General features: G+C 31.4%; 1 protein-coding gene across 2 annotated transcripts; it reads right to left on the bottom strand.

The window, feature by feature from the left end:
- On the bottom strand, window positions 1-3,882 carry LOC109790646 (uncharacterized). 2 transcript variants are annotated; one of them, XM_020349838.3, is made up of 4 exons: window positions 3,210-3,882; window positions 3,031-3,128; window positions 1,837-2,892; window positions 1-951 (listed from the first exon to the last, which is right to left on the bottom strand). In XM_020349838.3, exons 1-4 carry the CDS (start codon window positions 3,385-3,387, stop codon window positions 286-288), a joined length of 1,998 nt encoding a protein of 665 aa, XP_020205427.1. In that variant the 5' UTR covers window positions 3,388-3,882; the 3' UTR covers window positions 1-285. The 2 variants fall into 2 exon arrangements, with proteins under 2 accessions (XP_020205427.1, XP_020205433.1); XM_020349844.3 differs by having other exon boundaries at window positions 3,031-3,113; window positions 3,210-3,866.
- Window positions 3,883-14,714: the final 10,832 nt, after the last annotated feature.

Below are 14,714 nucleotides of genomic sequence, written 5' to 3'. Positions count from 1 at the left end.
TGATAAATTTTAGAAGGTTGTATATCTAATCGACGTTACTCTTTCATGAATAACGTTGAAAGGAAGAGAGGCAACACAGTAAAGCAAAATTCCTTAACTTTGTTAAATTTCCTGAAGCTATCCACTAATAATATGAATAAGAAGGAAGGAATTTTACAATATACACAACCTAGAAGAGCGAGAGGGTGCAAGAAAGAAAAAATGTCGAGTTATATAAAATAAAAGCACGTGTGAGGTGAAAAGTAGTGGGAGCCACGACCATGATCACGTGACCCCCATTTTCGTCTACGTAGCGACCATAACGGTAAACGTTTCATGTAGCAGCGTCTCCGCTATGTTCCTTTCAATCTCCGCCACCAACCCCTCCCCTTCCTCTTCCTCCCTCATCTCCTCCATCTCTATCAGCGCGTCAATGTCCTCCAAAACCTCGCACTTCGCACGTGGGAACCTCCGAACCCTCTCCCACACGCTCTCCGACAGCGTCCCTCTGTAACGCTTGGGCCGAGCCAGAATCTCCGACAGCAACTCGTCGACCAAATCGAAGAGCAATCTGCGGTTGCAGCGTGGACCCAGAGGCTGTTTCTGCGCAAAGACGCAATCTTTGTTGTCGCCGGGGAAGGAAACAAAGGAATTGGGTGTTGGGTAGTGCTCAAGACGGTGAAAAACTGAAGGGTCCAAAGGGTGGGTGGGAGAGAACCATTGAAATTGGAGGTGGGGTAGCGTCGCCTGGGCCCCAGTAGTACGTGTGAGAATGGTTGTGATGTAATGATATTCTGCTCCTTGGTCGTGTGCGGCGGTGGTGGTGGCGGCGAAGGTGCCGTGAGATTTGTCGTCATCGATGGTGGCTCCTCCTCGGGTTCGGTGTGTTTGTGGCGCTTCCTGCTTGTACGTGGGGCGCGAACAACTAAATAACTGTGTGCTGCGCTTTGCAATTGCATCACCTACCTGTAACTTTTATTTTTACCGTATTACACACGCAAAAATTAAACCAAATCGTCAGAAACTCAGAACAAATAAGACCAACATTTGTTGTACAACAAATTTAAAACATGTCTCCTTCACTTTTTATTATTATTTTAAATATATACTGAGAGATGGTTTAATTTTTATGAAATTGTCCGTAAAAAAATTACATTTGTCAATTAAGTAAAAATTATGATAAATATTAAATATAATGCATGAATTATTTTATCTTATTTCTATACAGATTAAATTATTAATTAATTATTTTTATTTTAAATATATAATACTAATTTAATTATGAATAAGTTTTAAAATAAATATTGAAATTTAATTTAAAGGTAGACGCTAAAAAATCAAATATATGAATAATGGTAAAAAAAAATTGGGTTTTTATTTTTTATCTATAGAAATTTAGAGATTTTTTTTGTTAACTATTGGGATATTTTATGAAATACAAATTAAAAAGAGGAAAAAAGAAGAATATTATTTAAAAGGTCTAACTTAGCCAAATTGTGTATTTTAATCTATAATCTACAAAATAGAAGTATATATGGGGTGAATGAGAAAATCTTTGAATATTGTAAAAAAGAATAAAATTATAAATCTTAGTTATATAATCAATGATGATTGAAATTAAAAGTTATGAACATTTTAAAAAGTTAACTGGTTTGTTTTTTAATAGTCATTATTCAAATATTATATGATTTGTATGTATTAAACTTTCTTGATTCTTAAAAAAAAAAAAAATCTTACTTGATACGATGTTAAATATGATATTCAAATAAGGAAAATTCAACAATTAAAGTATTGTTTCTGATGAGAATGTGGAAAAAGAAATGCTTGTATTGTGAAATTCAATGGAGGGGTACCTACCTGTTTTTGAGGAGAAGAGCCTGTTTTGACAGGGAGAAGATTTGGGACCGTATTGAGGTTATCAAGAAGATTGGTTGAAAGTGGATGAGTTCTCTTGCTTTTGGTTTTGATGTCATTGGCTTTAGTGGCTGATGTGGGACGAATAATAAATGACTCTTCTTGCTTGTTTCTGATTGATGTCTGTGGTGGTTTGTTCACTCGGGAACTCATTTTTCCGGGGGTACTTTTCTTGCATTTTGTGACTGATTTTTGGTTCTCGGCCAATGCTTGAGGCTTTGGTTTTGTAGAAACTCTTGAAAGCTGCGTTTCAATGTTGACCACAGGTGGAGGTGATGGTGGTTTCACCACTGTGTGTGTGTTTTGATTTTTTGGAGTAATTGGTGATGATTGTGTAACGGTGGTGCTTGGCTTGTGTTTGGCATCAATAAATCTGCTTAGCCTTGGGGAGTAAGATGTGTTTGAGTGTTTTCCAGGGCTGGATTCATTCACTGATGTTTTGGGGTGTTTCTTCAGTTTGAATTGGCCAACAAATTCTTCTCTTCCTTGTTCTCTGTTCTTGACAGTGTTGGTGATGTCAAGTCCAACCTTCCTGCTCACACTTTCCTTAACCTGTTTCACAATTTGCCTGGCGTAGTGGCTTGGACTCCTGCTATTGTTCTCATCATAGTATTTCCTCTTTGAAAATGAGAACCGAGGAGCCTCAAAATCCTCCCAAGGGAGTGTGTTCTCCTTGTTGATTTGGAGAGAGAGTCGATGCTCAACATCTGATCTTCTGGCAGAGGACATTCTAGGAGTCTCAGGCAAGTTGTCACTGCCTGTGCTGTTTCTGTGTTTGATTATTTTGATGTGTTGGCGTGGCCTATGACCTTGTTGGTTTGGAGTGGAAAGGGTTGGGGAAGAAGAGGAATGTGCATCCGGAAGAAGATCAAGACCCATTAGTCTTGCAACCAAAGTTGGTGTCTTGGTCCCCGGAGAAGCACTGATTTCTGATGAAAGATCACTAAAGCTTCCTGTTCTTGATCTTGTGCTCGCACTTGTTTTGATTCGAATGTTCTTCTGGATTTCAAGAATGAATAAAACTTGTTGTCATCATTACTCACTTTACAGATTAAACAAGCCCAGATATAAGTATGTGAAAGTGAAAGTCATAAAAATTGGTGAAAAGTTGGAGGTACTGTTACTTAATCAACTTACAGGTATTTTAAAGTTTTCTTCTTTTGAGATTGATGACAGCGTACCATCTTCTGATTCCAAGCTATTCCTTTGTGCTTCAACTCCTGAAGAATACAAAACTTAAAATGAACCATAGTTTCCAGAGTAGTTGTGTGTGTTTGAGATTTGTAGAAAAGGGATAGTTTTAAGAGAGAATGTACCTTTGGGGAGAGTGTGGTCTTGTGAGGTGCGAGAGGGTTGTTGGTGGTTTATGGAAAAGTGAAATGGATGAAAATCAAAGGCCTGAAAGAGTGCACACATGCAACCAGAAGAGATTTGTGTTTCAGCTTGTGCACCTCTCTTGGAGGACCTTCCACCCCAATTCCACTCCTTGCCCATAATTGGTATACTGAAGTTTGGAAATAAGAAAGATGATATGTATAAAGGGGTGGTGAAAGTGATAAAATCAGAATGAAAATGACATATATAACAATAAGTCTCAGACACTCACACACTCGCACACACTTTTTGTGTAGTGTTTGAGGTCTTGGCAAGATAATCTAAAAAGGCTCGTGGGATAGGATATATGCAGGTGAAGAAGCGAGAAAAGCGGATCCTTATAAAACGGTCACATTACATGAAAGGAATTAAAGTACACTTGAATTTGTGCTGATGTAATAATGCAAGTAGTTTTTTTTTCCCCTCTTTTCTTTTTTACCATCTTTGAATTTTTTAACCTTTTGAGAAGAATATTACACACACACACTCTCTCTCTAATATGTTGTTATCTTAATCGCACTCACTCCCAAGCCTGCTGGGAGAGAACCAAAACCAAAGAGAAGAGGACCAAACCTGTTGCTAGCTTATTATTGGGAACTGAGATAGGTAAAGGAATTAAGAATTGAGGAAAGATGCGATGTGACCACGCACCTCTCTTTCTACTTCCTAACCATGACTCTCGCTGTCTGTCACTCTCTTCATTTGTCACATTACATATATGCATATGAAAAGTTATCGTTATACCTTTTCGTTTTGCAATTAAAAAAAGATAAAATAATTTATCTCACAAAAATAAATAAAAAGTTATATATATGAGTATTATTTTATAACATTTAAATTTTATTGATCTAAGTCTAATTACTCAATTACATCTATATAAATAAGATATCAAATAAATTTAAATTAATATAAAATTTTATAAATATAATTTATACACAAGAAACTTTGGTTTTGACATGAATTTTGAGATAAAATTATCTAATTAAGTTATTAAATTAAATTGTGTTGGTAAATTTCACAAATATTTATTAAATACACTTACTCGTATTTTAGTTGGAGTATAATAATCATAATAAAATATGTATGTTTTAAAATAGTTTTAATTATAATTTACTAATTTATTCTAAGGTGGGCGTACGTAAGTTAAGGAAATTATATATATATTCCCGTGGCATATAATAGGCAAATGAACAGTTGGCTCTGGCTGATGAGCTCGTGTGATTCTTACATTAATACTCCAAGGTCCATTACTCATTAGGGGTCTGTGAGATTTTTTTTTTTTATTCGTCCTGGAGTATCCACCGCCGACAGCAGTGACTAATCTCCTCGCTACGTTGGAGGTACCTCAAAGAGTGGGATAGCTGACCCAAAAATTTAACGCGACTGCATACACGAGACAGGATTCGAACCCCTAACGTTGCGATTTCAAAACCTACCCTACAATAGTTTTAATGACTATTTTTGGTAGTTTTTATTTATTAGTGGTGATGGAAATTCATTTACTAATAAAATATTTGGTTTATATATAATGTTGTACATAGGGGATCCACTATGGACTTATTTATATCCTAATCAAGTATCAATCGTGAACATTTATGACTTTCAGATCTGTTTCTGTTGACCTTGGAATTGAATGTTCAACCTAATTGGAAAGAATCTTCTTCCAACGGAAAGAAAGAAACTCTGTGATGAGCGGTTTTCAGTTTTTTCTTTTTTTCCGCCAAATGCATCCAAATTGAAAAATTACCCACTTTCATATATTTTTGTGATAATTTCCTTTTTTTTCGTCACTTATTATCTTACTTTATACTTGTATTTTTTTTTCTATTATTATTATTCTCCTAATTATTAAACAAAAAACTTATAAAAACACTCGACCAGGAATATAATTTCTCTTCGTAATGTGGTGTCCCTGCAAACCTTCATCCTCCCCGATACATTGTGATTATTTAGATCTAAGCGCTATATACTAACTATAATGATCAATGATTTGATAACTTGAGAGTCTAACTAATTTTTTTTTTATTTTTTTATTAATATAACTAAATTTACGTTATAATGTATAGTTGAACACCACAATTTTACAAACATTTTATCAACACTTACCATTTTTATTATCACACCATATTACTTACTATAACTTTACAACTCTCTCTTTCTCTCCTTATGTATATGCAACATTTTTTTATTTTAACTTTAAAAAATAAAATGCAATAATAATCATTATTTAAAAATCGATAATAAATATTATAATTAATTTTATATTTTATTTTGTAAGAATTTGATTTTATCATAATTTTTAATTATTGATTTTATAATTAACAATTGAGAGTGTACTTTATTTTCTAAAGTACATTTCTCTCACTTAAATTTATATTTGATATTATACTTTTGTTGGTCAGTTTTCAATGTGACCAAGTTAACCTTTAAGTTTTTATATATCTTTATGCTCGAAATTGGGAGATTATGTATAAAGACTTCATGAGGAATTTTTTTTTATAATGTTTGAACTTAGATAACTTCTTGGAGATCCTACATTTTTCATACCAATATAGATGCATAAAAATTTTATAATTGTTTCACATACTCTTTCATAAAATATTAAACTTTTCAAATATTGTGAATGCTCTTTTTTCCTTTTTAAATTTTTGAAGGGATCAAGTTACATTAGAATAAATTTTATCAATTATTATATCCTTTAATAATTTTTAATTTGATAATTTTTAATCCATCATTAGATTAAAATTTCATTTCACTTAGATTTCATTATTTTAATTTATAGTATATAATAATCTCAACAATTTTAGTGACTATTAGCTAGAAAAATTAAAAATATTTTTCAAAATTGATAATAGAATGTTATCCAAAAAGTAATGACGTCTTAAAAAATTAAATAAATTAGTTTTATATCAATTAAAAATGTTGAATAAAACCAATTAAGATAAATTATATCCCTGAAACTTACAGATAAATTTAAAATAAAGTTATCAGAATTTAATTGAATTAAATTTTTTTAAAAAAAAAGTTGGTGTTTTGGCTTTATATATAGTTAGGCTAGGGGTGTCCTGCTTTGTGCAGAGAAGGATCAATGATGAATGGTTAGATGGAGTGTAGGGTAGTCGAAAGCTGTCTAAGCAGTAAAATACCCTTAAAACGGGTGGATCCAAGCCAAGGAGAATGACGGCTACCAAATTAAGGATAGAACAAAAATTCTACCTTCTAGGACACTCCTAAAGTTTGACGTTGAGATAAGTTAAATGATTGGAGTTACAACTTACAATATATAGTTAGTTCAACAGTTCATTGCTGTGCTTCCTATTTTAAGCTAGCAATCAACGACCCCCCTAATCGCAACACGCCAAAATCATTTAAACAGTAAATTAACTCAATTAACAAAAAGATACATGAATCTGCAGTGTAATTTGAATGCTACTTTTATGTAATTTCAATTTTTACATTATACAATTTAATCCCAAATTAATTAATAGGTGTAGAATGAGAATTAAAATGAAAAGCAAAGTAATATAATAAGCAATGAATTATGGAGTAAATTTGTGGATGTAAGAAATGACCACCTGATTTGAAGCTTGTTCTCCAATGCATCTCTTACAACACCTAACAAAATGCAATGCCATTGAATATATTTTTCAATTGCTAGCAAGATGAAATGGAGCAAGAACATTTAAATCATCTCGATGAGTAGCTCTCTCACTCTGCCCCCAATCGAATCCAATTCAGTTAGAAACATAATTGATGTCTGCATCAACTCGTGTTGAACTTAAAAGGAGTCATGAATAGCTCAGACTCAGGCAGGGAAATGAAGATGGACCCCCGAGTCCCTAAACTTTCGTACACCATGTGCCCACAATGTGTATGCACCTTTGCCGACACTTTTTTAATTTTTCATGTCAATCAAAATATAGTACCCGGAAACTAGCAACACTTGCCAGATGATTGATCACTTCGTTTACCATTTTAACTTGTGTTTGATTTTCTCCTAGAGCAATGCCGTAGATCATCTTCCCAATTAATAATCAAATGACATTTCTTAAAACTTTTTTAATATAATATTTACGATCCATTTTTCGGCTACTCCTTTCCAAGCCATCACCATTTTTGTTTCTCATAATGTATATGGAGATAACTTTATTCAAAGACAAAAAAATATATTTTTTAGTAATCTTTACACTTAAAAAAGAATTAATCTTCGACTATTGATTAAAAATAATTTAAATATATATCCATTTAATTCCTACTGTTTCATTAACTTTATTTGATAGTTCCTGGTTGAAAAATACTATTTGAATTCATCTATATCTTTTACTTATTCTTTTTAGTTTCTGCTGCAATAAAATTTATTATGAAACTATAAAAATTTTAAAAAATAAAATATTATATATATATATATACACATATATATATATACATATCATCATCATCATCAAATATAGTGATCTAACAAAGCTAGACCAAGAAAGTTTGAATACTTAAAAAATGCATAAACAAAAAATAAGAGTTTTAAAAGTCATGACAATTTGCATAAACGAAAAACACTACTGACCCCCCTCCCCCCGAAAAAAAAAACCCGTTTGGCAATCTCTACTGAGATTTTTTCTTAGTTTAAATACTAATTGGTTCATGTAATTTGATGAATTTTATATTATATCCCTAAACCCTAAATTCTAAACCCTAAATATATATATTAAGGAAGGTGAAATCCATGTGTTTCATGATTTGGATATGTATTGATATATAGAAAATGCTGGGATAAAAAGTGAGAGATTTTAATAGTCAGAAACAAAAATCAAGGATAGCAATTTTATTGTTGTTTTTTCAATAGAGTTTTCTTGTAGGCATGATTACGGTCAAATCCTAATTAGTACATTTAAGGAACATAAATTATGTACAGGTGATTACTACCGAGAAAATTACCCACTCATGTCAGGCTCAGGCCCTATAACAGTTATGTAAAATCTTACATCACTTAGATTTTGGATGACCTTACTACTGGTAATCATGATGGTAAAAGGGTCCACAAGCCCTAGTTTTCAAATGTTTCTATTTACCTATATAGATTCGAAATTAGTTTCTTATAATTCTCTCAAAGCTGGGATGCTGAATTTGGTGTCTGTTTCGAACGTGACTAGTTCTAGAGTGGTCCCAACACCTGGCTTCAAAGTTAATTAGATGCAAATTAAGAAGCTTGATGCTCAACTTCTCCATCTTTGACCTCCAAATTAAATAACACCGATATATATATTCTATTTGCTCAGAAAAAGCTCATGAACTTCCATGCAACTCATTTAATTCAGACACACAACTTTTGTTTAACTACTATATATCATTAAGAAAAATAGTGCCTTTAAATACAATAATTGGGGTGAAAGTAATAAATATTGGGAGTTTACTCTACTTTTTACTAGCTGAGATATATATATACTTTTTGACCAAGCCAATTAATTGTCTGTATTTTATTGGTTCCGTGAGAGACTAGAAGCTAGTGAAGCCGATCGAAGAGGTACTAAATACACATTTCGTATGATAATATATTGAGATGAGATGCTTATTATTATTTAGTACAATTCATCTTCACCTACGATCTTAACGTACTAATTTCCTCAATTTCAAATCGTTGGATGTGGCATGATGACTGACATGAGAACATGACTCGTGTATTAAACTAATTTCAACCAACATCTCAATAAATAAACAATGATGTTCGTATTTTGAAAAGAACATGTTATATATATCCGTTACGTAGATCATTATGAAATGTGAACATTTAATATATTATTAAATACATAGTTTAATTGAGCACATGATGTCATCTTCAGAGAGGGGATTCAGTTTCAGCACAAAAACTTGGCAGATTCCACCCTTACATCATTCCTGCTCCTCTTAGATTCAGCTCCATAATCTATGTTATATTTATCTGAAGAGAGAGAGAGAGAGAACCCATCTTCAAAATTTGAAGTGGTCCTGTTTCGCGGGGGGATTTGAAAACTCTAAAATACATTGGAATCAATAATTTGTGGTGTCTATCATATATATTAATGACTAGCATATATATCTTCATCTCCTTATATTTTTCTTTTCTCACATTCTAAGTTGTTTATATTACTTTTTTTGTTCTTTCTATCAGGCCTTTGAGAATTGCATTTTGAAGAACGTACACGAGTGAGGCCAAAAGAGACAAAGGGTATCTAGCTATGATCAGAAGAAAATTGACACCTCTACTTGGAAGAGGGTAAGTAGGTTACTCCATGACAAGGGAAAGAAAGATAGATATGGGAAGAGGAGCGTCTATTATTATGGCTATAGCACTTTAATTAAAGGTTGGGTAGGGTCCTAATGGGGCAAGGGCAAACCCTCCTAGACAACAGGACATATTGATGCGTGACATTTACATAGCACAAAAAGATTTTAGATAAAGAATATATGTGTCTCATAATATTGTCGGGGTATATATAAAAGGTTACACTTTGAATTTTCCAGCTTTTAGAACCACCATTATTGAGTATGGGAAATAAAATGAAGTGATGGCAGCGGCCCCATCCCCTTTCATGCAAATTATCCAAAAAATTATGAGAGACAGAGGAGTGGGGCATTTACACGCATACATATATAGACTCACTAATTTACTTTGTACCATGTGGGCCTAGTAGAAATAGGCCTAGTGTGTTTCCTGATGAAATGGAAAGCAAAGCCCAAACTTGAGAACTAGTAGAGATCAGTAAAACCTATATATCTAGAAATAGACCAAACCAAAAAGTATCTAATAAACACTTCGCCATCTTGATGGATGATACAATTTAGAGATCCAACTATAATTATAATCTCAACAGTGGTCGCTTCCAATAAAATATGTTGTTTAGATAGATTAAAAAAAAAAAGTGAAAAAAAAATCCTTTTTTTTTTTGCTGATATGCTGTTTTTAGACAGGTAGAAATAAATAAAAAAAAAGACTTCAATCTACTTTTACTTTTTATAATTTTATAATGTACAATTTTGATTTCTGAAATATTTATTATAAATTTGATCCTCATAGTTTTTAAAATTAATGAATGTTGATATATTCATTAACATGTCATCCAAACTTAAACAAAAAATATTGATGTGTTCATAAAAGATATTATTTGATTGATAGTTAATTAGCCACGTAAAAATTAATGGTATTACAAATTTTAAAAATTATTTGTATAGATTATAATTTTAATTGAAATAAAAAATAACATAGACATAAAAGTTAATGTTAAGTAATTACTAGACAATGTCATTCACAGACATGTTAACATATTTTGTTTAAACTAATTTAGATAATATATTAATGAATGAATTAATATTATTTAATCTTGAAAACTAGGAGCCGAATTTGCAATAGAAAAAATTTGAGAACCAAAATTACAAGTCTGTAAAACTATAGGATAAAAATATATTTAAGAAAAAAAACTGTTTACTTGTTCAATTCATTTACGGAAACAACATTTATTTATTGATTAAACAAAGTTAGTTGTTACAAGGAACTTTCACTCTTCGATCATGAATGCTAGGGAAAAAAATGTTTAAGAGGAATAAAAACATAAGCCACTGTGGTCATCAAACATAATTACAGTTATCATATCTTTTGTTCAGATCAATTTATAGAAGCAAGCCCATATCCTTTTAAATTTATTATATGTACTATTTTGTAGCAACAAAGTAGTTTTATTATTTTAAATTTATACGAAGTAAGATATTTTTTTTAACTATTTTAAAAATATGATTAAACATTTAAATCCTTTAAAATTTATTTATTTACATGATTTTCATTAGAGTATCCATAATCTAATAGTACAACTATTAATAAGTATAAATGGTGCCATATTCCAAACAGTTTTTGTTGGACATCTATTCCTCAGGTACACTACTGTATTAACAACCTTTGGCCAAAATTCTCTAAGCATTCCTTTTTCAAACAACATGAATTTTGTCATCTCCATCATAGTTTGGTTCTTCATTTCTGATACACCATTTTGTTGAGGTGTATAACCAACAATCAACTTTCTATTTAATTCTTCATCTTCACAAAACTTTTGAAATTCATTGGAGATATACCCCTTTCCCCTATCACTTCTTAAGATTTTTATAAACCTACTACTTTGTTTCTTAACAAGTGATTTAAACTTTTTAAATACATCAAATACTTCATATTTTTTATTCTCATTAAACACACCCATGTCATGCAAGTCAACTCATCAATAAATAAGATAAAGTACCTATTTTGAGCATGAGAAGGGGTACTCATATGGCCACTTACATGTGTGCACCAATTCTAACACTTCTTTGACCCTTCTTGCTCCTTCCTTTGGGGATGTTTGGTGACGATGTTTGCCAAGGCATACATCCTCCACATACTCCATTTTTCTTCTCAATTTTTGGTAGTCCAAGCACCATGTTCTTTTTAGAAAGCAGCATAAGACCATTGTAATTTAAGTGCATAAATCTCTTGTGCTATAGATAAGAGTTATTCTCTTCTCTGACCAGTTGAGTTTTCTCTAATAATTAAGAGAAAGTGAAAAAATTTTATTATTTATCATTTTTACCACAACAATAATTCTTCCTTTTGAATAAAAAATTATAAACTTTCGACTCTCAAATCAAAAGTTGTCCAATACTCAACAAATTTTTATCTAATTTTGGAACATAAAAAGTATCATGAATCACCTTACCTCCTTGCTTTGTTGTAACTCCAATGCTGCCTTTGCCTTCTACTTCAACATACTCTTCATTGCCTAATTTAACTCTTGAGGCAAATGAAGAATCCATGTTAACAAAAACTTCTTTATCTCTGATCATATGATTTTGCATCTGTCGTCCAAATATCATATGTTCTTATGCTCTTGAGTTGTCTTTTGACAAGCAAACAACAAGTTCCCTTCACCATTTTTTGCTTTAGCAAATGAATTGTGTTACTAATTGCCAAAATTGCATCTTTTTGGATATGCCCAAATTAACCTTTTGCAACATTACATTGTGGCTTGCCTTTGTTCCAACAACCTTTTTCTTCATGATTGTTCTTCTTGTAGATTTCACACCACTTGTTTGATCCTCCATTATTTCCTCTTCCGCCATAATAGTCTCTTCCGCTTCCACGTGAGCTTCTTCTATTGATCAAGCTCATGATGAAAACAGTTTATATTTTGATGATTAAAAGAGTGTTTCTCATAGTTAAGAGAGTGCAAATTGTATTGATTTGTTTTTATGCTTTGGTATGCATGTCTGTTTTGTGCATTGTGAGTAACTTAGTCATATATCTCTTGTTAGATAAAGATTGATGATGAAAAAGTTTTAAAATTGGTTTTGAACTAGAAAATTTGAGAATTTGAGTCAGTCACTCAAAATAATCAATTATCCACTTAAAATAATCAATTATTTACTATGTTTTTCTCCTTGTCAAAAGCACACTGTTCTAATCTATTATCATTATGCAATAATTAATTATTTCAGAGTCAGTGCTTTATAATAATCGATTATCTCGGCAAATAATCAATAAAGTGTTCTTGCTTGATTTGTAAATTTACTAAGAACAAAATAATTGATTATCCATGTAAATAATCAATTATTTCAATCAAAGAGTTCTATAAAATCAATTTTCAAACTCAAATCTTTTAAGAACCAAAACATTTGTATCTTTGTGATAATTAATCCTTGCAAAAAAGACTCTCTGAAAATTGTGTTTTCTTTGTCAAATAATTTTTTAATCCTTTGTGAAAAATTTTAAGAAAGAATTCAAGAATCATCATCATCCAACTTGAGAGAAAGGCTAAACTACTAATATTGATTCACCTCTTTGATTGATTTTGTATCCAAGTGAATTCGTTCTAAAACTCTCTTGATTATTTTTCTTGAGTAGGTTTCTCAAGATTAGGAGTTTGTGTAGTGGGTGACTAAAAGGGATATTTCTTGGGACAAGAAATAGGTGTATCTTTAGAATTTAGGAGTTTATTGCATGTGTGTGTGATTGTAATACTCTGAATCTAAAGATAGTGAAAAAATCTCAACCGAATTGATTAGGGATTGAATGTAGGTCATAATGATAGTGGTTGAACCAGTAAAAATCTTGTGTTTAATTTTTCTCTATTCTTATACTCTTTATTTGAATTCTTGCTTATATTGATTGAATGTATTGAGTCTATCATATATGAATATTTGCATATCATATAGGATTTATAGCCTATTCTTAAATATAGAAATCAATCTCAACATCCTATTCTATATCAATTGAAATAAACTTCCTTAGAAAAGTTTTTGAAAAATAAAGATTTAGAAAATAATTTTTCAAATATCCAATTCACCTTCATCTTTTCTAACATCTTCCTCTTGCTTTTCTAAATCTGCCACCCCTAAGACTCCATTAATTGATTTATCATTTTGAGATGATACCATGAGTTTGGATTGAAACATGCTTTCAACTAATTTTTTAATACAACGTAGCAATCTTTGCTCATAGCGACCCTATCAGCCCTTGAACAACTATGGTTGACAAGTCCTTAGTTTCTACAACTATCATATGATTAAATTTTTCAGTCAAACTAATAAGAATTTTATAACAATTATTCGATCATCTATTGTATCTCTATGGGACTTCATTTGATTCACCAATTCAAATAATCTATTGAAGTATTCATTTAAACTTTCCTTTTCTATCATTTTTTCATTCCTAAAATCTCTTTTAAGAGATTAAAGTTTGACTATCCTCACCTTTGAATCTCCTTCGAACTCTTGTTGAAGAATTTTCCATGCTTCCTTTATTTTTTCCCTCATGATCCTTGGAAAATATATGGCCAGTAAGACTCCTTTTTGAATCATCCCAAGAACTCCAGCATTTGTGAATTTCTTTTTCTTCAATGTTGCATGTTTGTGTTGCCCATGGATGCTGAGAACGTGAACAAATTTGAACTCCTGAGACGTGTAATGCATTATTTTAAAGGACTTATCCATAGACTCCCATGCAAGTCCCTAGGATACAACAAGATCTTTACAGTAATAGACTAAGGATATAGAACTATAGCAAGTTCTTAACTTAAAAAAGATAGAATAGAGAAGAAAGCAACGCTCAGGCCACTTGACTCCTACTAAATCTCAATATTTATAAGAGCAAAATATTGATCGTTGTGACTATAATTAATAACAATGATTAAATCAATTAATTTTGAAATATTTTATCCTTAAAATTAATTAAAACTACAATAGTCAAGTTATTCCAGAGGTAATGTTGATATCGAACACTCTAGGAATTTACTTTCTGCAAATTGTGCATAGAAAATTTAATAAAAGGAAGATAATTTGAATCTAAATTGTTCTAAGTTTTATTATATTTTTTTGCTCTATTTCTACGGTGCATTCTTAGACATTTATAGACAGAAAATAACCCTTAAAATGTTATAACAGTTACAAATGTAAAAGGT

Source organism: Cajanus cajan, chromosome 7 (genome assembly GCF_000230855.2).
Source record: "Cajanus cajan strain Asha chromosome 7, NIPB_CcT2T_4, whole genome shotgun sequence".
Lineage (NCBI taxonomy): Eukaryota > Viridiplantae > Streptophyta > Magnoliopsida > Fabales > Fabaceae > Cajanus > Cajanus cajan.
Note: the sequence above shows the minus strand (reverse complement) of the source record. Positions and strands in the feature narration are given on the sequence as shown.

What these genes read in the sequence shown, in the direction of transcription:
- LOC109790646 (XM_020349838.3), bottom strand. Translation starts at nt 3,387, where the DNA reads ATGGGCAAGGAGTGGAATTGGGGTGGAAGGTCCTCCAAGAGAGGTGCA. An exon ending in AAGAAAACTTTAAAATACCT is followed by an intron (nt 2,893 to 3,030) that starts GTAAGTTGATTA and finishes CTTGAAATCCAG; the next exon opens with AAGAACATTCGAATCAAAAC. An exon ending in GCTCTTCTCCTCAAAAACAG is followed by an intron (nt 952 to 1,836) that starts GTAGGTACCCCT and finishes TAAAAATAAAAG; the next exon opens with TTACAGGTAGGTGATGCAAT.